We start from the raw sequence: 25,679 nt of genomic DNA on the forward strand, positions 1-25,679 counted from the left end.
ACACATCGTGGTCCTGGGGGCAGATCAGCTGTGACCACGTGACCCTTCAGGGATTGTGTATTTGTCAGACCAGTTACAGGGTTAGAAGCGGGAAACTGGTACAAATGTCGGCTGTTGAGGTGCCGTGTGTCTCTCCACCCCTCCCGACACGGGTGTGCTGGGCAGAGGTGGCATCTCTAGCCCCCTACCAGTGCCAAAGTGCACGGGGAGCAGATAGTGCCCGGGTTAGGTGAGCCATGCTGTCAGTTTTATATTGTACTGTATTTGTTTCAGCCGTTGCTATGGCAACCATCACCACTGGGCACATTGTACGGGGGTTATATTAAAACATCACTCATCCCCATATGTAAGGAGCTAATCATCTGTAAACCCCCATCCTGCCCCCTCCCAAGGCACTAGGAATCGAAACGGGACAAGTCGCCAAAGGTGATGGGGGAAACGAAGCCAGTGGCTCCGTGAGGATTTGCTTGGGAGGTCTTGGACTTTAACACGCTCCAGGTGGAAGGGGGCGGGTCCTGTGATAAATTAGAGCTGTCCAGCATGAGCTGCAGGCCCCCTCCAGTTGCTTCCTTTGGAGGCTTTGTGCAGGGTTAGCAAGACCTCGAATGTCACCCGGTTCCTTGGTATCCAGTGAGGAGGCTGTGACGCACTGTGGGCTCAGGCTGGGGATGCAGCAGAAGGGGCCCTCTCTGTGGGACAGGGAGGCCCGTGTAGCTGACCAGTGACCTTTCCGACCAGCTGCGTCTGGTTGGCCTCAGCAGACTGTAGCCTGAGCTGCTCTAGGGAAAATACGAACCTGCAACTCGAGCTGGAGCCCAGCTGAGACCCCTGGCTGCGGCAGTCTTTGGAGGAGAGGTTCTGGTTCAGGTCTGAGCGCCACATTCAGTCTCTGGGACCTTGCCCCCTTGGCTCTAGGTGCAACCTCTTCCACTCTGAAGCCGGGGGGGCGATTAGCCCCCCAGTTGTTTTCTCTCTTCCTCACTTCCCAGCCACGTTTTTGGGGAGGCCTCTGGTTTTTTGGACTTGCCACGTAACTCTTCTGAGAATGACCAGATCGTCTTCTCTTTTTATGGTACAACCTGCTAGTGGGCCGGGATCCTGCCAGGGGTATAATTAGCCACCCTGACAGGTGGAGGGGATTGGATGACCCACGGGAATGAGGTTGCTCCCTTGCCGCCCTAAACGCAGTCCTCTTCACCTCAGCTGACATGTGCAGGGCAGCAAGCAGGCGTACAGTAACCAAATCCTTAGGTTTGATCTGCTTGAACGCCCCAGGCAAGAGCAGGAGGTCTCGGGTCGCTCTTCCCCTCCCGAAGGGGCTTCTCCATACACTACCGTCCTCATCCGGAAAGCGAGCCGGGCTTGCTCTGCGGATCATACTGCACAGAGCTGCCTCGCCAGGCCAAGCTGATTGACAGAGGCATGGACAGAGCTGCTGTGTTATGGAAAAGTGGCCAAGTGTGTTGTCATAGCCTAGTCCAGCCAAGCTAAGAATGGCTTGGAAAAATCATTAGAAACCTGAGCCCGGGACCCAACCGTGGAATTAGTTACATGCGGTTTGTTTTCTTTATAAAGCATATGCTGGAAAAGGTGCCACTCAGCATACCCTGCTACAATTTATTAGCATGGAGATTTATAACTGGAGCGGGAGGGCTTTCACTTGCTAAAGTAACCAGGGAGTTCCTTGGCCACAAAAGTCGCCTTCCATGAGGGTTCCCCAGTAGGTGACACGGGCAGAGAGGTGTCACTTGCCGATGGGAAGCCAGAAGAGAGAGGGTGAGAGCCTGTGCAAATATGCCAAGGTGCAGTCCCATCCCTGGAGGTATTTTTACCTGGGCATGGGCGTGCTGGGAAGAAATATCCACATTTGTAGGCTTTTTCTAAGAATTACTCCTAGCTCTTGATTCCCTGCAAATAGCAGCATGGTAAAATGACCTCTACTAACGCATCTGCCCCCTGGGGCTGTGGACTTTCCAGCTCTCAATGCCTCAGAAAGACTGGACCTGGTCCATACTTGAATGTGGACCACGGAACAAGCGCACTGGTATAACACTAGGGGCAACGTCCTGGCAAGACACAGAATGTGGCCTATTCTTAACCAAGCCTGCTGATGGGATGGGGGGGACGCAAAGGGAGCAGCTGCCCAGGGCCTGGCAATACAAAAGGCCTAGCCCCAGCCTTGCTCCTTCCACCTGAGATTCTGCTTCTTCTGAGGGTGCGGAGCAGCTCCCCCCATTGCCCAGGGGCTTGGTGAGGCTGTTGGCCCTACTGGTCCCAACCACTTCCTATCCTTAAACCTCGCATGGCATTTGAACCCTGCTCTCACATGCAAATTCCAGCCGGGAGTGTTGCTGCTGCCGTTTCACCTTTCACGTTCCCTTCCAAAGGGTTCTCGAGTGTTCTGTGCTGCTGAGCTCACCCCCACATCCCGCCTCGGAGGCGGCTGCCCTTCAGTGCTTGGTGGAGATGGGCAAGTGATGGTGGTAGCACAAGGGCGAATTTGAAAAAAGTTAATCAGATTGCTACTCTGACTTGGGGTGCCCACCTGCTTCAGTGGGTAGGATACTGGACTGGAGGCTGGGGTCTGTCTGAGCTCTGGTGCTCACCAGCTGTGTGACCTTAGGAAAGTCACGTTACTTCGCCCCCACCCTCTGACTTCCTTGTGTGTTGTGACTGTAAGCACGTTGAGGCAGAAACGCTGAGGAGTTCTGTGGCACCTTAAAGACTAATGGATTTATTTGGGCATAAACTTGTGTGGGGCAAAACCGCTTTGTCAGATGATTGGCCGCAAAGTGGTTTTGACCCACGCAAGCTGATGCCCAAATAAAGCTGTTAGTCTTTAAGGTGCCACAGGACTTCTCCTTGTTTTTACAGATCCAGACTAACAGGGCTACCCCTCTGAGCTTTGAGGGAGAGAGTCTCACACTGTGTGTCTGTACAGCGCCTGGCACAACTGGGCAGCAGTCTCAGTGGCGGCACCTAGGTGCTGCTGTAATCTAGGTAATTATCACTAGTGCTGTGAGTGGGGGAACACTGATTAATTTGAACAATCTATGAAACTGACTGAATAAATGGAACGAATGTTTGCTGAGCGGCAGTGATGTGATTCTGTTCTCGTGAAGTGGTGTGGAGGCTTTGGGGATGGAACACGCTGTATAAATGTAAGAGGGGGAATGTGTCTTGGCTCTGCTATAGGAAGTGTTTCTCCTTCTGGCGTATCGTGGTTTCTGTGGGTGAAAATCCCTGTGGGGATCCTACAGAGGGTTAATGGACTAGTGAGAACACAACACTTCATACGTATAAAACATTACATGGGAATTTAGCTCATGGAATCTCCTGGCTAAATCTACACACACACTTCTTGGAAACCAGACTGCATCCGTGAGGTGGGGAGCAGAGGTCTTGTACTGGAATTGCCAGAGGGCAGGAGAACAAGGTTTTATGGGGTGTTGGAATGCAGATCTCCCAGACCAAAGAGGTGATTATGGCCAATTGCAAGTAACTCACTGGCTTGAAAAAGAACTGTGCTGTCCCGACATCATCCTCACGACATATGGAACGCAAACGTATGGTCAATACTGGGGGGGGCTCTCTGCGAGCGGGAGTGTACAGTAGATCTGGATAAACCAACAGGTACACCTTGGAGCTTTCTCTCATGTAAGCAAGTGCCAACTGCCAAGAAATGCTACATTCAAGTGTAAATTAAAATAAAGGAAATAACCTCCCATTATCAGAGCCGAAAGTTTGTGTCCTACTTCAGGCCTCTTTTGTGTCCTACTTCACTCCTTCAGGCCTCTTTTGTGTCCTACAAGAGTTCCCTTCCTCTCTTTTGCTAAAGTCCAAGTCCTGAGCCTTTGTCGTTGCTGAAGATGCTGCGGTAATTTGTTTAGGAGTAGGAATGTTAACACCCAATGCCAACTCCAGTCATCTCATTTGCTCTTCCTCCGTTTCCACTGCAGTTCCATTTTGATGCAGTATCGGTCACTTCCTGTCCTACCCTGAATTGTGGCTGCTTGTGTTCCTCCAAGAGCTGCTTGTGTAGCTTTTTTTTAACCTACCTCATAGCAATGTTATGAGGCTGAATGTTAGCTTGTGAAGGTCTTTGAAATAGTCTTCCGAGGTGATGTTTACGCTATACACCGCTGGCAGCAGCCCGGAGGGGATGTGTAGCAACACTCCAGGTGAAAAGCAAGCTGCATCCACATTGCAGGGTAGAGTTATGAGGGAGGAAATGCTCTGGCAGGGAGAAGCAGCTGGGAACGGCTGAGTTTTTCCCTAATGCAGAACAGGACACTACTGCTGAAAATAGCAGTGTGGGAGGGAAGGGTAAATACAGAGCCATGTAGGATGTGCACTCGCGTACGTACCCACCCCTTTTGGCATGTCTTTACTTGCCTGAGCTGTCGCACTGGCCACATTGTTATTCAGACCTGTGCCAGCAGCCTGCGTGGGTATGTACTCACATGTCCCCAAAAGAAGCCTGAGTGTAGACATTCCTTGTAAGGCATTGCAAGGAAAGGAACTTACTAGTATCTTCTTCTCTAGCATTGGCTAGAGCAGGAGTAGGTGATCATTTTTGATGGGGGCCACTCCAAGATTTTGGGAAGTGGTCAAGGGCCGCACTCTTCCATGATATTAATAGAGGAAGTGCAGGGTCTGGGATGGAGGTTGGTTGCAGAAGGGAGTTTGGGGTAGGGGATTGGGGTGCAGGAGGGAGACTGGAGTCTGGGAGGGAGCTCGGATGAAGCAGGCAGTTGTGACCTAGGGCAGGGGACTGGAGTGCAGGTTTTGGGATGTTACCTAGGGTAGGAGGGGATTGTGATCTCGGGCAGGAGATTGGGGTGTCAGATCTGGGGGGGGTATGGATGCAAGAGGGGGGCAGAGGGTTTGGGCATGTTGAGTGGGGTAGATTGGGGTGCAAAAGGCTGGCTTTGGCCAGGAGACTTACCAGCCAGCAGCCAAACCTGCCTGCCTGCAGAGCTAAAGGATGCAGCGCTTAAAACATTTCCCAGCCAGCCAGTCAGCCTGCCTGCCTGGCCATGTGCTTGTGTGAATAACTAAGTCAAGGGGAGGGGTGGTTGTTCTTCTTGTCTGCCTGTTATTCAGACCGGCCAGTGGAATTGTGCTTGGGGCGGGGACAGCTCCTGAAGCTCCCTCCCCCCACCCCCGCACTGGATTACAGTTTTGAAGCAGAAACGGGGCCCGGCAGAAGCATTTCTAAGCGGCCTGCGGGAAAAGCAAGGGAGCCTGCCCGGATCTCCCCGCTGCCTCCGCAGGCCGGATCCGGTGACTCAGCGGGCCGGATTTTCCTCAGGCCTGGGCTAGAGGGCACTGTCAGCTGCTACAAAGCATGGCCCGGTCTTTCTGGAGCCCAGCCCTGCTCAGTTTGATTTTCCAGCTCTGTCATTTTCAGAATAATTCATGGTTGTATTCTTAGGGTTGGGCTTTCCAGGGACGGGATGTCAGGGTGTGGCTGAACCAGCCAGCCCTGCGGGAGAGGCACTGTGCCCGTGGTCTTCTGCTACTGATGTGGTCAAAAGTTGGCATTTAAATGGCTTTCGGGAGGCGAATGGAGCAATGGGAAGCATTAAACTGTGGGAAAGTCTCCCAGCCGGAGTAAAGGAAACTCCCTTGGGACAGTTTGTACCGGCCTGGTGGCTGCACTGCAGGGACCAGTCTTGCGTGGGTTCCCTGGCTACGGACGAGCTGAGCCAAGGCCTAAGGGCTTTTTTCAAGCGCTAATGTGCGTGAATTTCATGCCCTCAGTGCTGCCGTTTCAGTTGGCTTGGCTGCAGGCTCAGCATGTAACAGGGTGTTAGTGATGTCACTGCGGCTTTTGGCAGCTGAAAGGGGGAGAGAGAGTTTCAATGTAACTTTCAGTTCCAAAGAAATAGAGCAAAATCGACAGGCAGCCCCGATGATCCAGTGCTTCGTGGAAATGAGCTAGCGGAGCCTCATGACACCTTGGAACAGGCAGGGGCCTTTACCCCCATTTTAAAGATGGGAACCTGGGGCACAGAGAGACGAGGGGGGTTGCATAGGGCCACGTGGGGAGTCTCTGGCAGAGCTGGGATTGGAATACGCGAGTTCCTGAGTTTCAGACCCCTGCTCTATCCAAGAGCCCACTAGAACCCTATAATATGGGGCCATGTGACATCCTCCACTGTGATCTATCAAGCAAAAGCCACTGCCTCCAGACGGAGCGGCTAAAAGTGTGTGCAGAGAGAGAATGAACAGGCTTGCAGAACTGCAGGGAGACTGCAGAATGGAGCATAACGTGCGGGAAGGGATAGCAGGTTTCAGAACCCAAGGAGCCGATAATCCAGTGTCTAATTGCCCATTCGCGAAACTACGCTTGGTAGCCTGTTAGTCTTGGACATCAATACCTCTGTATTTTGTCACCCTCCATCCCCACTGGGTAACCCCCTTGCTTTGCATTGCTTTACTCCTGGGATGCACGCAGGGTGGGCTCGTTGCAAATTTTGCTTCACTTTATTTGAAAGTAGCTTTAACTGTCGATTTTTCCTTTCCTTCCTTTTCACTGATCCCAGATTGGCTCGAGTGATTCCCGAAGCGCCTGGGACGTCAGCCTTTTCCCTAGAATGCCAGTTTCAGAAACGGCGCGAGTTAGCGAGACATGTCCCCAGCTGGTTTTAAACTTTTTTGATTTTGAGCTCCAGCAGTTCTGGAGGTAGCGGCTGCTAAGCTGTTGGCATCGAGGAAGCCAGTTTTAGAACCTGAATGGGAGGTTCCCCTTCGAGGGACAGACCCTCACAGTATTCCAGACGTGGGTGTCGCTTTCGTGTGTCCAGTGTCCTGCCTCAGACCCGGCCTAGCGGTGTTGCCTGCTTGCAGGGGCAAAAGGACACGCGTCCAGTCCTGGTGGCACATTGACTCTTACTGTTGTGTCAGATCTAGGGCAGTGATTCTCGGACTTAGACTTGCGACTCTTCAGTGCCTCTCCTGCAGCAAAAATCTATTCAAACCTGGTGCGATTTAATTCATAACCAATTAGGAGGCTTTTCCTGGGTTATTGACCAATTGTAGTTGATAAAATCATGCTTGGGCATTTTGCTGTGAGAACAATATATACACACGCGCCATCTATCGCTTTCCCTGCCATGACTGTAGCACTCCTGGTGCATGAAACACTGAACTCTTGGGGCTCTTTTGGATCGTGCTAATTGCTAATTTGGCTCCTGAACCACTGAGCTCTGAGTGTCGCTGCTCCAGTGATATTTTCACAGCATGGTTCTCCTTAAGTGCAGCAGGTCCTGGATCTTGGACCACATACCCCCTGGGCTCCATTTGGCAAGCAGCCTGCTGCACTTTAAACGACCCGTCGGGGTTATTTTTTCCTTTCTTGGAGAATTGCTCGGAGGTGGAGTGAAAAACCACAGGAGCTGGTTCTGTGGATTTCACAACATCAGGGCTCTGCTGCTGCCCTGTCTTGTGTTGTTCCTGGAGGAGGTTTGTCCTGGCTTTCGAGGTTTTACTTTCTGCCCGCTCTCTCCTTTAGCCAAAGTCTGTTTCATCCCAGATGCCCCGCTCTCCTGCTGCTGAACAATATCGTCTGTGCCTAGTCCACGACCTCTTTGCTTGTCAGCTGCAGCCATCCCTGCTGGGTTATATAAACACAAAGCCCCTCTTCCCTTTCAAGGAGAGACACTCTTGATCTGTCACTGCTTGACCTGTCTAAGGTACTGTGGCGTAATCCCAGAGGTCAGCATTGAGGGCTGGCCTAAAGCTCCAGTCTCTTGTGGCCAAAGGGCAGCAGCTTTATGTCCCTCTGCGGGTCGTGTTCACATACTAACGTGGCAGGACCTAGCCTGAATGCAGCTCCATTCCCGGAGAAGGTCTGAGGAGATTCCACTGAGTGGTGGGGGGTTTCTGCCTTTTCTTACTCGGTCCTCACTAGAGGGGTGTGTATGGGGGGAGGGGCTCTCCCTGCTGTGCTAGATGGGATGGCAATCCAGGCTAGGTGGAAGGTGGGTCTTGGGGATTCATTATCTAACCCAGAGAGTTCCAGAACTGCCAAGGTTGGGAAGCCCCGTGTAATGAAATCAAGTAGTTGAAAGTCCATCGACTACTTGACTAGTCGCTTACATCCCTACCCAGAACAGAAAACTTGTTTCCTAATTTCCTTTGAGACTGACTCCTCAGCCCAGGTAACCCTTTTGGGTCCCTCTACTGGGGCCTCTTCCTGCGGAAAGGTTTATGGAGCACAGTTTACAGCTCCGTATGGCTAAGTTGCAGATTTCAAGGACCAGGCATTTGGAACCCCAATAGACCGCTTTGAACTTCCAGCCTTATTTGCAGGAAAAGTGGGGCAGTCCTTTTCTTGGCCTGAACAAAGGAAATCGTCAGGTCACTCGTTTTCCGTTTTCTTTAGTGATCTGTTAGTGCCACCTGAAGGAAACAGCCTCTGTTAATTAACATTCCTTGCAGCTATTTTGAAAAGCAAATAGCTGCATTGCATTTGTTCACATCTCCGCAGCTTCGGTGCCAGTCACATTTTCACAGCTTTGTGAACTTTTCTTTTCAGTGCAAGAAGAAACACACACTAGTGTGCCCAGACTTTTCCAAAACCGGCATCTGCCCAAAGGGCACCCTCTGCAAACTGCAGCACCCCTGGAGAAAGCAGCACCAGAGACAGCCCAATACTTCAGATCCCTCTGGCCAAGGCAGGTCATCGCCAGGGTGGAAGAGGCTCCAAAAGGAGGCAGTGAGGTAAGCAGGAGTTAAAACACAGGAAACAACGTTCTTTCTTCTGTGTAAATCCCTTGAGTCTGTGATTTGTAATGGACCAATTTGGGCTCCTCTTCATCTGTATGGTGTGAGGTCTTTACCTGGAGTGTCAAGAATCTGGCTATAGCCTAGTTCTTTGGGGTGTTTTTGGCTAAGCCAATTTTCCGAGTGTCATCTGGTGTGGAAAAAGTAAGTAAATAAGGAAAAGTTATTTACATGTTCCCATAACATAAGAACTAGGGTAGCATAAAATGAAATAGGTAGGAGGTTTAAAACAAGGAAAAGGAAGTTTTACCTTATGCAGTGCACAGTCAACCTGTGGAACTCCTTGCCAGAGGATGTTGTAAAGACCAGGACTTTAACAGGGTTCAAAAAAGAACTAGATAGATTCATGGAGGTTAGGTCCATCAATGGTTATTAGGTGTCCCTGGCCTCTGTTTGTCTGGAAATGGATGAGTGGAGAGGGATCACGTGAGGATTCCCTGTTCTGTTCACTCCTTCGGGGGCATCTGGCATTGGCCACTGTCGACAGACAGGATACTGGGCTAGACGGAGCTTTGGTCTGGTCGTTCTTATGTATCAATTGAGACTTGCTCTGGTACCTGAAATCAAGCTGAGCCTTTCAAGTTCCGACCATAACAGCCCACGTGACAGATTCCAATGTCAGGACATTTTGCCCAAGGTACCACAAGACTCCAGAGACTACATGTTGCAGGGCTGTTTGAGGTGCTGGGCTAGGAATTACGTCTAACCGTGGAGTATATGCATGCTGAAAATGCGTTTATAGAAGATGTACAGCAAACTGGGGCTGCTCCCATGGCAGATCTTCAGTAGATCCTCTGAGGAAAGTCGAGTCTATGTTTGGATGGAAGACCCCCAAGAAAGCTGTGCATGGAACAGCTACTGGGCAATAGGGGACCACACTTCTCTTGGTGTCAGGGCTGGGTCCTAACAGGCATTGTGCTGCTCGAGTTGCAGGAGAGATGTCAAACTGGCCCCCAAGTGCCTGGAGCCATGCACCTGGCTTTTCTGACAAGGGTTCAGGGGTATTGGCTTGGACGTCCTGGCTATCTTCTGTCCACTTGTGAGCTTGTAGCTCCAGGTGGAGACAGTCGTCTTGGCTTTCCTGCCCTTGACCTGTGAGTTGTTGGGCTGTTACTGGCTCCATCCCTGGAGAGGGGCTTCACTTCATCAATGGGGGACGTGCTCCCTGGGTGTCTGCGTGGCTTATATTCCGCAGTTGGGCACGCTGGCATCTTCCCCTGGAAGGCTCTCCAGAGGGGTCCTGGCCCTGAGCAGAGCTGGCTAGTTCCCAACCTGCCCAGGACGTTCTTCATGTGGATCAGTCTCTGGGCTCCTGATGTTCGTAGCTCTCCCGCATTTAGGACCGAGGCGAAGTTTGCACCAAGTCGAGCTGAGTGCGAAGGTCTACGTTAAACCCGCCATGCCACGCACTGCGACTCGAACCCAGCTCTCCCGCAGGCCCGTGCGGGATAGCAGTGTTAGACCCTGATCACTCCGTGTTCCAAGCTAAGAGAAGGAACAAGGCGCAGGCAGAGATCTGGGGCAGCCGGCTGCCTCCCTCCTTCCCACGCAGAGGCAGCGGTTAGGGGCGGAGGAGGTGGAAATATAATAGGTGTGCAGAATGCCTTTGATGTTGTGCTGGGTACTTTGTTAATCACATCAGCAACTCTCAGCATAAAATGACGATCTGATTCTTATAGAGGTCATTGTCCTATGTGCCCTTGGGGGTCTATTGATTATTCAATTTTAATAATGCTGTGTGGCTGCAAGCTACCTAACTGGGCAATCCACCAAGCCTGGCACCCAGAGGTTTCGCCTGTGTTATTAACTCCTTGATTTGTAATAGGGGGGAGAATTCTTAACCCTTTATCAGCCGGGGCCTGGGCATTAGCGGGAGGATTCTCTGCATCTTGGGGTCTTTGAACCATCGTTTCAAGGACTTCGATATCTGAGATATAGGTGAGAGGATTATTCTAGGAGTGGGTGGGTGAGATTCTGTGGCCTGCACTGTGCAGGGGGTCAGACTAGAAGATCAAAATGGTCCCTTCTGACCTTAAAGTCTATGAGTCGGCACAATGCTGAACGCTTCCACCCCAGTGCGGAAGCTCCAGAATCGGCCGCAGCCAAGAAGCCTGCCTTGTCTTTTGAGGTACTGAGGTGCAGGGAGTTGGCTGGCTGGTAGGCAGGGCTAGTGGCTAAAGCACTTGCCTTTCCTTGCAGAGCAGAAGGTTTGAGCTGAGCCGGAGGACGTATGAGTTGGAGATTTTTGTCTCCGTACCATCGCTGGGCATGTCTCCCCCTCACAATACGCAGCACAGCTGGGCACGGGGGAGCAGACTCAGCTCAGGGGACTGACCCCACGTGGAAAATGAGCTGCTTCCCCTCTGGCAAGTCGTCTCCTTGGACCAGAACTAGGGATGTAAAAGAGAAGTTGGTTAGTCGACCACCTGATGAGCCTAGGCTTGTTGAGTAGTCGAGTCGACTACTCGCTTCCCCCACCCCTTGCTGCCTCGGTATCAGAGGCAGCAAGAGGAGGGGGGAGTAGGAGCCGGTGCTGGGGGCAGCTCTCAGAAGCAGCAGTGCTGGGGAGGCTGGGGCCCCCTGCAGACAGGGGCTGCTGGCTCAGTCCCAGCCTGGCTCAGTCCCAGCTTGCGCCGCTTCTAGGAGCTACCCCCGCTACGCTTCTGTGGTCTAAATGTAGAGGAGCCAGGCTGCCTGCGTGCCCAGCTCTTAGAACGTTTAAACTGCAGAGCCCCAGTGGGGGCAGCTCCTTCTGAGCGCTCTTCCTTATCGACTAATCGACACGTTGTATCAACTACACGATCACCCAGTTACCCGCCTCTTCATCCTTCACCAGAGCCGAGGACAGCTCCAGGCCAGTCTCAGGAAGCTCGTACGGGCCTAGGGTGCCAGGGACAGTATGGTCTCGCTGTTTTCTTGCACTCCCCCTCTGGTCCGTCTGTATCTATCTCTGGTCTCAGGCCTAGACTGAGAGCTCCTTGGGGCAGAGCCTGCACAGCACCTGGCACCGTGGGCTCCCAGGTGCAGTGGTAATGCCAGTAACAAGAGCCAGAGGATTGTCAGCCGAGGGACCCTGCAGCGCCAAACCCTCTCAGCAGAGACCAGACAGAGCCCGCCCCGATCACGTTCAGGGCTAAGTGCAGGAGTCGCTTCTCTTCCTGAAATGTGGTGTCTAAAGGGGGGGGGTTCCAAAGAGGCTGGAGAGAGGCTGGTCTCAGTGATGGCTGATGGCAGAACAAGGAGCAATGGGCTCAAGTTGAAGTGGGGGAGGTCTAGGTTGGATATTAGGAAAAATGATTTCGCTAGGCGGGTGGTGAAGCACTGGGATGGGTTCCCTAGGGAGGGGGTGGAATCTCCATCCCTAGAGGTGGTTAAGTCCCGGCTTGACACAGCCCTGGCTGGGATGATTGAGTTGGGATTGGTCCTGCTTTGGGCAGGCGGCTGGACTTGATGACTCCTGAGGTCCCTTCCAGCCCTGGGATTCTGTGATCTTCCTAGGCCTGACCCTCACTTGGGGGCCAAAAGCGGGAATGCAGAGGGCAGGGCAACAAGCAAATCGTGTGAGGAACAGCAGCAGCTGTGGAGATATTGTCCTTAGGGCAAACGCCGTTCCGCCTAGTGGCTGCGAGATGCTCAGACACCACGACGTGTGACAGCTGCCCAGGGAGGGGCGAAGGGAAGGCTGGTTCAGTCGTGCTGCGCATTGCACCTGCGTGAGGCTCGTGTACGAACAGCCGGTCTGGGTCCTGCCAGAGACCCACGTAGCCCGGTGTCCTGACTTCCGACTGCCTGTCTGGGTCCTGCCAGAGACCCACGTAGCCCGGTGTCCTGACTTCCGACTGCCTGTCTGGGTCCTGCCAGAGACCCACGTAGCCCGGTGTCCCAACTTCCGACTGCCGGTCTGGGTCCTGCCAGAGACCCACGTAGCCCGGTGTCCTGACTTCCGACTGCCGGTCTGGGTCCTGCCAGAGACCCACGTAGCCCGGTGTCCCGACTTCCGACTGCCGGTCTGGGTCCTGCCAGAGACCCACGTAGCCCGGTGTCCCGACTTCCGACTGCCGGTCTGGGTCCTGCCAGAGACCCACGTAGCCCGGTGTCCCGACTTCCGACTGCCGGTCTGGGTCCTGCCAGAGACCCACGTAGCCCGGTGTCCCGACTTCCGACTGCCGGTCTGGGTCCTGCCAGAGACCCACGTAGCCCGGTGTCCCGACTTCCGACTGCCGGTCTGGGTCCTGCCAGAGACCCACGTAGCCCGGTGTCCTGACTTCCGACAGCCGGTCTGGGTCCTGCCAGAGACCCACGTAGCCCGGTGTCCTGACTTCCGACAGCCGGTCTGGGTCCTGCCAGAGACCCACGTAGCCCGGTGTTCTGACTTCCGACAGCCGGTGACCAGAAGGAATGAACAGAGCAGGGCAACTTATCTCCAGATCCATCCTCTGTCCCCTCTAGGGCACCTGGAGCATGGGGCTACATCCCTGCTCCTCTTGGCCAATAGCCATTGATGGGCCCTCTCCTCCACAGACTTACCCACTGCTTTTTTGATCTCCCCCAGCTTTGCTCATTCTCCTGGTCAGGGAAGGGCTGGCACCAGCACTGGGCAGAACGCCTGGCCAAGTCCTGGCCCAGCCAGTGCCTGGCAAGAGATCACAGAGGGCCGGGCTTGCCTGCAGTGTTTGCCATGAATCCCAGGCAGTGAGAGAGCTGAAGAGATGCCAGGAAGGTAGCGCCGAGGATGGTCCAGATGGACCTTTGGTCTGGCCCAGTCTGGCCGTTCTCCTGTAAGAGGCCGACCGAGGACGCTGACCCAGCAGAACAGAAGGGACAGTAGCAGTGCAGGGTTCCCCTTCCTTCTAGTGAGCACTCAGTCGCCTCTTAGCCTCTCTGCTAGCGCTGCCCACGAGGGTGCCCTTCCGCAGCTGCACTGACTGGTGCCTTTTGCGGTGGGACCGTCCCCATAGGCCACTACTGAGTCTGCCCTTGCTAAGGGGCTCTGGCCCAGGGCTGTCCAGCCCTGCATGAGGAGCCATTTTAAGGGCAGAGCTACTAGGCCTGACTGAAATAGAAGGGAGCGGGGTGGGATGACACTGAATCCGGCCACAGCCCTCTTGGCAGGACCTACTTTGGCCAGCCCTGTCAGCAGCCTGTCATCTGGGCCCATCAGCGCTGCGGCTCCAGTTCTTCCTGGCTCCATCTCCATGTGCCTTTCCCTGTTGCCGTTGGCATCGCTTCTCTGGGATGTTTTCACAGCCGCCTCCCAGAGATACCTGTGAGCCAGCAGAGCCGAAATGCACAACGGAGCGGTGCTCCGGGGGAGAATCTTCCCACCCAGCAACCTCCCGGGGCAGGTCAGCAGGGCGAGACCAATGGGGATCAGCCCAGCACACAGAGCCGGGCAGGCAGCCCTTCCCCACTGCGTATGTGGTGGTGGAAGAGCCTCATTTTACCCCTGCTTTATAGGCGCTCCCCATGCAGGTATCCCGGGCCGAGGCAGTACGGCCTCCTCCACGCCGGCCCTCGCGGCGGGTCAGTGACCAGCCTGCTCGCTGCCTAGGGACGGATGGCGCAACACTGCGCGGAGTCCGGCGACTGGGTGTGCAGCCTTCGCGTTTGTCCCACACAGGTTCTTATGCCACAGTCATTCCCCTCTCCCCGCCCCCGATCAGTGCTTGTTCCCTGGCCAGAGCCCCAGGTGTCCCAGCAGCACTTGGCTGGTCTCGCAGGGGGTGACTGTGCGGCGGGTCTGTAAACCTGTCTGGGGTGACAGGCCGGGCTTGGAACGACACGTGGCCCTCAGCCCCTGGGCCAGTGAGCTGCAAAATATTCCCTTGCTCCTTTAGGCGGGAATGCGAAGCCCAGAGCTGGCCAGCGGGGAGGAGACCTCTGCAGGGAGCCTCCGCCTGAGGGAGAGACACTTTAAACTGCTCCCGCTTTCCCAGGGCTGGCCTTACCATGAGGCGAACTGCGGCGGCCGCCTCAGGTGCCAGACTGTGGAGGGGGGGGCGCCACTTGGACCCAGAGCATAGAACATTGTGCTGGTGCATATGGGGGCGTCATTTGAGCTCCCTGCCTCAGGTGCCAAAATGTTGTGGGCCGGCCCTGCGCTTTCTCTCTTGATTAGCACCACGAACGTAGCTGTCGCTAGATAAAATATCCCATTAGCCTGGGGTGCGCTGAGGGGCTGGAGACGGCTCAGGCCTTGGTGGGCCTGGCTCCCCTCATTCTGTCTGTCAAGAGCCTCACACTCCGGCCCTGTTGCCTTAACCCTGCCCCCTTCTCCCCTCCTGCCTGGCTCCGAGCGGTGACCCAAGCAACCGTAGATGATTCCGGCCACGGGCTCGGTAGCAAATACCTCAAGGGCAGGGGATGTAAATGGGAATCCTCTACTGAGCTGGCATCCTTCAACACAGGAAGGATAAAGGGGGCCCCGAATGTTGGGAGGTTGGGGGGCCAGCCAAAGAGGAACTAGCGGTGAAATGGATCCGACTGTGGGGTTGTCCTCCAGATGGTGGGCCCCGCACGCCGTCACTCGGGACCTGAAGACTGCAGACGGCAAAGCCTTGGGCACTAGAACCTCCAGACAGTTCTTGCCTGTTGTTAGAAGAGTTCAGTCTCCTCCGTCCCTGTGGGCCGAGTCTGCCCTCGCGGCAGTGTTCTGTGCTGGCTTTGCTCGCTGAGTTGGGCTGTTGCTGTTTTTCAGGGGGGAGGCAGCCCATGTCCAGGCCGACGGCGAGGTTCCTGGCCCTTCCAGTGCGGAGCAGGGAGTGACGCTTCGGAGAGACGCAGACGCGCCAGGATGCAGCAGACTGCAGAAGCTCCCATCTTTCATCTCTCTCCAGTCCCCCACCTCTCCGAGCGAGGGGCCACGCCCGGCGGAAAGAGACAAGTCGGGGGAGGAGACAGGTACAAGGCTGTTTCTCTGTCAGGACTCCCTGCTGTTCACCAGCCGACGCTGGGTAAACCGTGTCCCCATCGGCCCTTGTCCAGCCGCCTGCGCCCTGGGCACTGTACACCCTGCAGGACAGGGACGGTCCAGTGGTGTGACTCCACAGAGGGAGCAGAGCTGGGGTGGTGCAGTCGTATATCCCAACTCAGCGGTGCTGGTAGCCATCGGGCTAGTAGCTCCAGCTCTCCCGTGCCCCTGGCTTTGGCTCCTCCGGCTCGTCCACCCCTACGACGCCCAGCTCTGCTGTGCACCGCAGTCCTATCCTGCAGCAGCTCCTGTGCTCTGCTGGCCGTGGGAGAAGATGCTGTTAGCCAGCAAATGGCATGCTCGTGTTCTGATGGGGCCAATGGTCCATGAGGGGCCATCAAATACATTCGCCTGAAGCCTGAGCCAGGGCTAGGCCCCGCATGGCCACAGAGGAAAGGCACAGGCCTCTGCCTCCCAAAAACTAGCCCCCCTCTCCCCTTGAATGGTGCCCCCAAGCTGCAGTCCCATCTCTGTGGTCACACCACCAGCCCCACCTGCAAAACCGAGCCGTGGAGATCTGCACTGACGTCCGAGGATGTGGGCACTAACAATGTGAAAATGCATATAACTAAGTAACGTGTAGCTGCTAAAAATGTCAGTGGTTACAAGGGGGACAGCAGTCGGCTCCCCGGGAGCTGGTGAGCATGGAGTGTCCGCTTTTAAGCTGGCTCCCCTCTTGTACCGGCTCCTGCCTGCTTCCCCATGCTGCTGCCTCTGATACAGAGGCAGCAGCCCTGGGCAGAGATGGCTCCCCGGGAGCTGGTGCATGAATCGTGAGCCTGCATGTAACTGTGAACGTTAACCAAGGAGCCTGGTTAAGCGTTTGCACGGTTGCACTTTCACAGCCCTAGTGGATACCTGTGGCTATAAAGTGGACATCTGCACATTTGCAGGGTTCTAGGCACAACATTTGAACCCGTGCCCATAGCCATGCAAATGAGCTGTGGATATCCACGGATGCCCACAGATATAAAGCAGATCTCTGAGGATTTGCAGGGCTCCACCCACCATGAGAGCAAGCTCCAGTCAAACATCTTCTGCTTTATCTGCCACCGTGTGTGCTGGGGAGTCAGGGCCTGTTTGCTCCGGAATGAGGATTGAGCAGTTACGTAGCCGTTGGCTGTCCTTTTCAAACCTCCCAGCACTTCCAGGTGGGGCCAGTGCCTGCTTTGTTAAGGAGAGGCAGCCGCTGTCCGGTGGGGAGCCGAGGAGTAAAGCAGGCGGTGAACAAATGGCAGATTTTTGTGGTGTTCCTGGGCCTTTGTGACATGAACAGGGCTCGGTTCAGCACCACATGGAACCGGTTGCTTAGCACTAGCCTAGCAACCCCCCCCCCCCCCGCGTTTTGGTAGTTTGGGCGGGGAGGTGAAGTGCCGAATGTGTCCCGGAGACTCCCCTGTTGGGCTTTGAGGGACTCTGGCTGAGGCGAGGACAGGACGGTGTGCCGGGCTGCCGCCTCTCCCCTTTGGTCTCCGGCGCCGCCCCTCGTGCGCCTTTCAGCAGGGGGAAAGCGACTAAGAAACTTGAGACAAAAACGGAAGCAGGGGAACGGAACTTTCAGTAGCAAGTGGTTCAGATGCCAAAATCAATTCGCTCACACGGGGCGGCCCTGCGGAGGAGGAGAGCGAGGGCAAGGGTCACCCAGCTGCTACACGGGAGCCATGTGGCCTGACTCCTCAGTGAATCCTAGCCCAGCCACCTTGGCCCAGAGGTTCCAGGTTGGGGGTGTGGCTAACGTCTGTTCTCCTGCTCCCCCTTTCTGGGGCGGAGGGGAGGGTGTTGGTGCCAGGCTGAAACTGGGGAACAAGATCCCTGCTCCAGGCACAGGAACCTGTCCGTATGGGCTCAGAACGCGTTCACCCCGTTGGCCTGGCGGCACCGTCTCGCACGCAGCAGAGCCCCCACTCTCCTGTGGCTGGCAAGATCGGCCCAGGCATTTGCCTTTCTAGTCTCGTTTTGTCTCCTGCCAGTCATTTGGGGATTTGTAGCGGTTCCTTCCTGCTACTTAGTGCCTGGCTCCTCCCGAGAATGGAACTGATCCTGCTGCTTTGTGGGGTGTCCCAGAAAGCGCAATCGACTCTGTATTTGAGAGAGTCTGTCTGGGTATGTCTACACTACCACCCTAGTTCGAACCAGGGTAGTAGTGTAGACATACCCTCTGTCTGCTTGTTCAAGAACTCCTCCTAGACAGTAAGAGCTAGAACCGCCCAATTCGGTAGGCAGCTTCCTCTTGTCATAACGAACAGCCAGGTCAGGGTTTGGTTGTGACAGGAAAAATGGGAAAGTGAAAGGTGCTGGCTGGGGGCACCTCCCCTCCCCCATTCCGGGATGACTCTTCTCCCCGTTACACCCCCCCCCACCGGATTCGTATGGGAACATTGCCGGCTGTTCCCCTTCATCAGGGAGTGAGCGGAAGTGCCCAGTTTGCTGCAGTCCTCACTGTGGCTGGGGAGCGCAGGGGGCAGATGAACCTGGACCTGCCCCAGCCGGGGGACATGCACCCTCCCCCGGCTGTGCCCACTGGAGCTGCAGCGGCCACAGAGAGGTGCTTCTCTAAGCTGCTCAAGTGACAGAGGGCTGGGGTGGTCCTCTCTGATTGGGGCAGCTGCATCCTGAGCCCTATACCCATGATTCAAATGGAGAAAAGCCAAGATGGATGGAGCGAAGGACCCGAGCAACGCCGGGTAAATCTTCTTGTGCTGCAGAAGAAGAGAGGTGTTTGGGGAAGGCACAGGGGTGCCAGCTCGTCAGTTACAGCTTCTCCAAACTTTGGTTTTGATCAGAAAACTGTTCTCGATGGAAAATGGCCTTTCATGCGTCAAAGCGTTCTGCGCGCAGGTGGGTTTCATTGACATGTTTGGACTTTTTCCAGAAAAAATCCAAGTACAAACATTTTTGAATGAAAATGGAAAACTGAATCAAAACCATTTTTGGTTTAGTTTGGGAAATTTTTTATCCAAAATGAAAAATGTCTCGGGAGAAAACTGGAGTGAAACTTTGTGTGGTAACAAAATTGGATTTTTTTTTAACCCTCTCTCCCTAAAATGAGTGGCCGTGTACCTGCCTGTGTCACTGAGCTGTAGCCCCCAGGTTTGAAAGTAGCCCCCGGCAAAGACACTGTGTTAACTCCAGGGCTAAGGATGCTGCCTCCAAGAAGGTCCCTTGTTTTTCTGACACACTGTGACAGTCACGGGCACGTGCTGTGGGCAAACGGGATAGCAAGAAGGGAGCAGCGCTGCACAAGTGTTCCCATGGAGCGACAGGAGGAAGAACCGCGGGCCCAGAAGGCAGCGTAGGAGAAAGCCAAGGGGGCACCTTTTAACCTACTTAGATGGCAAGTTCTTTGAGAGAGGGATTGTTTCTGTTGTGTGTGTTTGTACAGCACCAAGCACAGCGGGGCACCGGGTGCGTGTGCAATACCAACACCAATTCAGCCTGCCTCGGATTACTTGGCTGCTGTGTCAGGGTGCTGAAGGTCCCCTTTGGCATGCCAGCCGGGCTGGGACATCCCTACCTCCGATATCCCTTGATGGAAGGGGAGGCAGGGGTGTAAATGCCACGTCGGCTGCTTGGGTCTCTCAGTCCTGCCCCCCTTTCTGTAGTCTCTGATCTAGGGAATGAAACCAGTGTTTCCTGCAGTGTGTCCAAGTCCCCATACTGCGTCCTCACCTTCAGAAGCACTGAGCCCCGCCACCTCCAGTGAGTTAGTGGGAATTGGGTGGGGCTCACAGCTCGGAAGATCAGGCCAGCGGGTTCAGGGTCAGATTAATTCTTCTGGGAGCTCAGGGCTGTTACATTTGTGGGAGGGCCCTGGGCTCTGGGGTGGTGCCAGAAATGAGGGGTTCAGAGAGCAGGAGGGGGCTGCGAGTTGAACCGGGGGAGGGGGATTACGGGAGGGGGCAAGGGCTCTGGTGTGGGGCTGGGGGATGTGGCGTCTGGGATGCAGGAGGGGGCTCCCAGCTAGGGCCAAGGGATTTGGAGTGTGGAAGGGGCCTCAGGACAGGAGGTGGGGGTGGGGTGCAGGGTTAGGTGGGCTGGAGGGGCTCAGAGCTGGGCTGAGGGTGGGCGTGTGGGTCTGGGGGGAGTTAGGGGCTTAGAATGCAGGAGGAGCTCAGGGCCAGGGCAGGGGGGTGGGTGCAGGGCGCTTTCCTGGGGAAGCTCCCCTTGGTGGCTCGGCAGGAGCTGCACTGCCCTGCACTTGCCTACAGTCGCCACAGCCCCCGCCCCCCTGCCTACAGGGATTCCCGGCCAATGGGAGGTGTGGGGATGGAGCCTGCACATGAGGGCAGCGTGGGGATGGTGCCTGCCCAATGTGGGGGACGGTAGCATGTGGAGCCACCTCCCCACTGCCTGCAGGGCCCTAATGGCTGCAGCCCAGGGGCCTCGCAAAACGATCTGCACGTCTGGCGGCTCGGAGATCTTTTTACTGAGCCCCCCTTCTTAATCCGCCCCTCAGTGGGTTACAGCAGACCTGCCGCATGGCCCAGGGAAGTCTCAGAGCAGGGACAGCCTGAGGAATTGCAGCAACACGCTGTGAACCACCCAGTCCACTGGCACCCCCACTAGGGGCCAGAGTCGTGTGCTTCCTCCCAGTGATGCTGAGAACTCCGCCCATGAGCTGCTGATGGAGAAAGCCCCGAGCGTGGAGGTCTCCCAGTCATACCCGTCTGACTCAGGACACAGCAGGAAGGTCTATGGAGCTAATTGTGCCAAAGGAGCTGCTGGATGCAGAGAAGGGGCCAAGGATGCATAGGCCCATTGCTCAGTGAGGAGGGAGAAACAAGAACAGGAAACGTGGAAATAGCAGAGGTGCTTAACGACTTCTTTCTTTCCGTTTTCACCAAGAAGTTAGATGGTAATGGATGCCCAACGTAGTGAAGGCTTATGGAAATGGAGCAGCTTTAGAAGTTAAAATAAAAAAAAAGAAAGTTTAAAAATCACTTAGAAAAGTTAGATGCCTGCAAGTCACCAGGGCCTGATGAAATACATCCTAGAATACTCCAGGAGCTGAGAGACGGTCGCTTTCCACTTTGAAAAATCTTGGAAGTCGGGAGAGATTCCAGAAGACTGGAAAAGGGCAAATCCAATGCCCATCTATAAAAAAAGAAATAACAACCCAGGAAACTACAGAGCAGTCAGCATAACTTCTGCGCCAGGGAAGATAATGGAAGTAATTAAGGAAATTATCTTCCAGTTGTTTGCAGATGAAAAGGTGACAGGTAACAGTCCGCATGGATTTGTAAAGAACAAATCCTGTCAAACCAATCTGATAGCTTTCTTTGATAGGATAACAAGCCTTGTTGATAAGGGAAAAGCGGTGGACGTGGTATACCTGGACTTTAGTAAAGCATTTGATATGGTTGTGCATGACTTTCTTATTGATAAACTAGGGCAATACAACCCAGATGGGGCTACTATAAGGTGGGTGCATAACTGGCTGGATAACTGTTCTCAGAGAGTAGTTATTAATGGTTCACAATCCTGCTGGAAAGGCATAACAAGTGGGGTTCCTCAGGAGTCTGTTTTGGGACCAATTCTGCTCAGTATTTTCATCAAGGATTTAGATGGCATAGAGAGGACGCTTATTAAGTTTGCTGATGATATCAAGCTGGGAGGGTTTGCAAGTGCTTTGGAGGAGAGGGTCATAACTCAAAATGATCTGGACAAACCAGAGAATCTGTCTGAGGTAAATAGGATGGAGTTTAAAAAAGACAAATGCAAAGTGCTCCACTTGGGAAGGAACAGTCAGTTTCACACATACAGGATGGGAAGCGGCTGTCTAGGAAGGAGTACGGCAGAAAGGGATCTAGGGGTCAGAGTGGACCACAAGCTAAATATTAGTCAACAGTGGGACACTGCTGCAAAAAAAGCAAACATGATTATGGGATACATTAACCAGAGTGTTGCGAGGAAGACACTAGAAGTCATTCTTCTGCTGTACTCTGTGCTGATTAGGCCTCAAGTGGAGAATTGTATCCAGTTCTGGGCAGCAAGTTTGAGGAAAGATGTGGAGAAATTGGAGAAGGTCCAGAGAAGAGCAACAAAAATGATGAAAGGTCTAGAAAACATGAGCTACGAGAGAAGACTGAAAGAACTGGGCTTGTTTAGTTTGCAAAAGAGAAGCCATGATAGCGGTTTTCAAGTATCTAAGAGGGTATTCCAAAGAAGAAGGAGAAAAATTGTTCTTCTTGGCCTCTGAGGATAGGACCAGAAGCTGAAACTGTAGCAAGGGAGGTTTAGGTTGAACATTAGGGAAAACCTTCCTGCCTGTCACGGTGGTGAAACACTGGAATAAATTGCCTAGGGGGGTTGTGGAATCTCCGTCACTGGAGATATTTAAGAGCAGGTTAGACAGACACCTGTCAGGGCTGATCTAGATGTTGCTTGGTCCTGCCTTGAGGACAGGGGACTGGACTTTATGACCTCCCGAGGTCTGTTCCAGTTCTAGTGTTCTAGGATTCTCTGACACAGGGAGCACAAATCCATTTCTTTAATTTTTCCTCTGTTGCATGTTCTGCTTCCGCAGTGCCTCATGTATCTAGTGCCTAATGGAAGCGAGATCTCCCTGGGTCTGTGTGGGGGAGGGACTGAAAGCTCACTGGAGTCTCCTTCCCAGTCTCCCGTGCTGGAGAGAAATGTCTCTTGTGCTTAATGGAACTTCAAAGCTGCGATCAGCCTGGCAGCGAAGTGTAAAAGCCACGTCAAGGCTGGGAAGTTTCAAGACATCTTGATGTATGGGGGGGGAAGAATTCCCGGGATTAGCAACATATTCCTTAGGTCACCGTTGAGCACGTGTGTCTGAAGGTTGGCTGCTTGGCTGCCTGCTCTTGAAATGCTTAAGCAGTGGGCCCCGGCTAGCAGCCCATGCCCTCTGGGCAAGGATCATCCCTGCTCTAAAGGCTTTTCTATGCAAAGTGGAGAGGCGTGCTTGGCTTCCCTCTTGAATCCCGGTGATTTCTTCCCCCTCCTTCCTCCTCTTGGCCCTGTTTCAGCTCTCTTTGATCTCAGTGGCAGGGCGGCTGCTGGCTGCTGGGGGAAGTGCTCTTGAACCAGGGAGTTAATCAGACTTTTTTAGCTCTGCCATGAAGATGGAGCAATTAATCCACAGAAAGAAAGCTGTTGAAATGCCATGAATTGCACTTGTCAGCCCGGAGTAACTCAGCCACTAATGGGTGAAGGGAACTGGTGTCAGATGGAGGATAAAGACGCACCAGGCGGAAAGGGCATGGGGTAGGGGGGGGGGAAGAGAAGCATTTTTTTCTTACTCTGGGTTTTGGTCGTCTTAGGGGAGAGAGCCGAGAAAAGGCAGCTGGGGCTGGGACTTGGCTTCTCCAGCAGAAGCACCATCCCAGTGGAATAAAATGCTGCTGGAGATGGGATGTGAGAGTAGAAGACAGAGATCCAGGTACAATAAATAGGATGTAACTGTTTGCCCAGGTATGACTGGTGTGGAGAAAGTGATTGAGGAAAAGTTATTTGCTTGTTCCCATAACATAAGAAAATAGGGTCAGCAAATGAAATGAATAGGTAGCAGGTTTAAAACAAACAAAAAAAAGCTTTTCTTCACGCAGCGCACAGTCAACTTGTGGAACTCCTTGCCAGAGGATATTGTGAAGACCAGGACTTTAACAGGGTTCAAGAAAGAGCTAGATAAATTCATGGAAGTTAGGTCCATCAATGGTTATTAGTCAGGATGGGTGGGAATGGTGTCCCTCGCCTCTGTTTGTCATAGGCTGGAATTGGACGATAGAAGAGGGGTCACTTGATGATTCCCTGTTCTGTTCACCCCCTCTGGGGCACCTGGCGTTTGCACTGTCGGCAGACAGGATACTGGGCTAGATGGATTTTTTTGTTGGGGGAAAGTCAACATGGTTTCTGTAAAGAGAAATCATGCCTTACTAAGCTACTAGAGTTCTTTGAGGGGAGTCAATAAACATGTGACAAGGGGAATCCAGTGGATATAGTGTACTTGGATTTCCAGAAAGCCTTTGACAAGGTCCCTCACCAAAGACTCTTAAGCAAAGTAAGTTGTCATGGGATAAAAGGGAAGGGCCTTTCATGGCTTGATAACTGGTTAAAAGACAGGAAACAAAGGGTAGGAATAAATGGTCAGTTTTCCGAGTGGAGAGAGATAACTAGTGGAGACACTCAAGGGTCTGTCCTGGGACCAGCCCTATTCAACTTATTTATAAACGATCTAGAGCAGCCGTGGCCAACCCGCAGCTTGCAAGCCATATACCCCCAAAAGTTCGACTTGCAAAGCCGCCCCTGTGCCTCCCCCAATGGCCCTCGCCAGCTCCCCTGCTGCCGCTGGCTTCCCTGTGCTTACTGGGTCGGAGCTGCAGGGTTTTAAAAAGCGCACCCAAGATGGCAGACCTCTTAAAGGGGCAGCCTCCTTTTTAAAAGTTTTTGCTTAACAATTCTCTTCTGGGGGGGTGCTTGCTTTTTTTTTTTTTTTTTTTTTGGCTTGACAATTCTGGTGTGGCTCGTCGCATTTTTTCTGCCACTGTTTTGGCTCTCTTTTTAAATGGGTTGGCCACCCCGATCTGGAGAAAGGGGTAAACAGTGAGGTGGCTAAATTTGCATATGACGCCAAACTGTTCAAGATAGTTCAAACCAAAGGGCTTCAAAAAAAATCTCACCAAACTAAGTGATTGGGCAACAAAATGGCAAATGAATTTAATGTTGATAACTGTAAAGTAATGCACGTTGGAAGAAATAATCCCAACTATACATACAATATGATGGGGACTAATTTAGCTACAACTACTCGAGAGAGATCTTGGAGTCATTGTGAATAGTTCCTTGAAGACATGCATGCAGTGGGCAGCGACCGTCAAAAAGCAAATAGAATGTTAGGAATCATTAAAAAGGGATAGAGAATAAGACAGAGAATATCTTATTGCCTCTCTATAAAACCGTGGTACGCCCACAGCTTGAATACTGCATAGAGATGTGGTCACCTTATCTCAAAAAAGATATATTGACATTGGAAAAGGGTTAGAAAAGGGCAACAGAAATGATCATCCCTGAGAGATGTCTGTCCAACCTGCTCTTAAATATCTCCAGGGATGGAGACTCCACAACCTCCCCAGGCAATTGATTCCAGTGCTTCACCACCCTGACAGGGAGGAAGTTTTTCCTGATGTCCAACCTAAACCTCCCTTGCTGCAGTTTAAGCCCATTGCTTCTTGTCCTATCCTCAGAGGCCAAGGAGAACAATTTTCCTCCCTCCTCCTCGTAACACCATTGTAGGTGCTTGAAAACTATCATGTCCCCTCTCAGTCTTCACTTTTCCAAACTAAACAAACCAAATTCCTTCAGTCTTCCCTCATAGCTCATGTTTTCTAGGCCTTTCATCATGTGTGTTGTGCTTCTCTGGACCCTGTCCAGTTTCACCTTGTTAATTTATATCGGGGTGAGGAATGTTTTTTGGGTCGGGGGCTGCTAACTGACAGAAAAATCAGTTGACGACTGCACACAAGTGAGAAGTAAAAAGAAAACCAAACCAAACCCTCACGGATGTGGCCCTTGATTGAGAGGGAGAAAGAGTCTCCCTACATTCCCTTCCCACGTGGGGTGAGGCAAGCCAGCGACGCTTGGCTGGTATAAATTCAGGATGGCCGCTCATTAGTAATGCAGCCTTCTCAAACATGGGCTGAGTAGGTCTTTATCACACCATGGCCTCGTGGGTTCTCGACAAAACGTGTGTGCATATGAAACACAGCCTTCGGTGCACAACCTTTGAACCCTGGAAAGGTCGTAACGGAATTTCCCGTTGTGAAGATTATGAAGCTGCCCCAGGGCACATCTCTGAAACCCGCTGGATCCTCCAGCCTGAAACTTTTTAAGCACATCCGCTGCGCACTGACGAGCTGTCTGGCTGCAACGCGTACAAGAACATAAACCCGCATGT

General features: G+C 53.3%; 1 protein-coding gene across 2 annotated transcripts in view; it reads left to right on the top strand.

Annotated features, from left to right (window-relative positions):
- Nucleotides 1-25,679, top strand: part of ZC3H3 (zinc finger CCCH-type containing 3) — a 345,409-nt gene that overhangs the window by 283,130 nt on the left and 36,600 nt on the right. For both annotated transcript variants that reach the window (XR_012901167.2, XM_075919992.2), the window contains exons 10-11: nt 8,546-8,730; nt 15,491-15,693. Coding sequence is in view for 1 of the 2 variants with exons in the window: in XM_075919992.2 (XP_075776107.2) it covers nt 8,546-8,730; nt 15,491-15,693 (388 nt within the window). In the remaining variant the exon portion in view is untranslated. The remainder of the gene's footprint in view (nt 1-8,545; nt 8,731-15,490; nt 15,694-25,679) is intronic.

This window comes from Pelodiscus sinensis, chromosome 2 (genome assembly GCF_052426305.1).
Source record: "Pelodiscus sinensis isolate ZL-2025 chromosome 2, ASM5242630v1, whole genome shotgun sequence".
In the NCBI taxonomy this organism is placed as follows: domain Eukaryota; kingdom Metazoa; phylum Chordata; order Testudines; family Trionychidae; genus Pelodiscus; species Pelodiscus sinensis.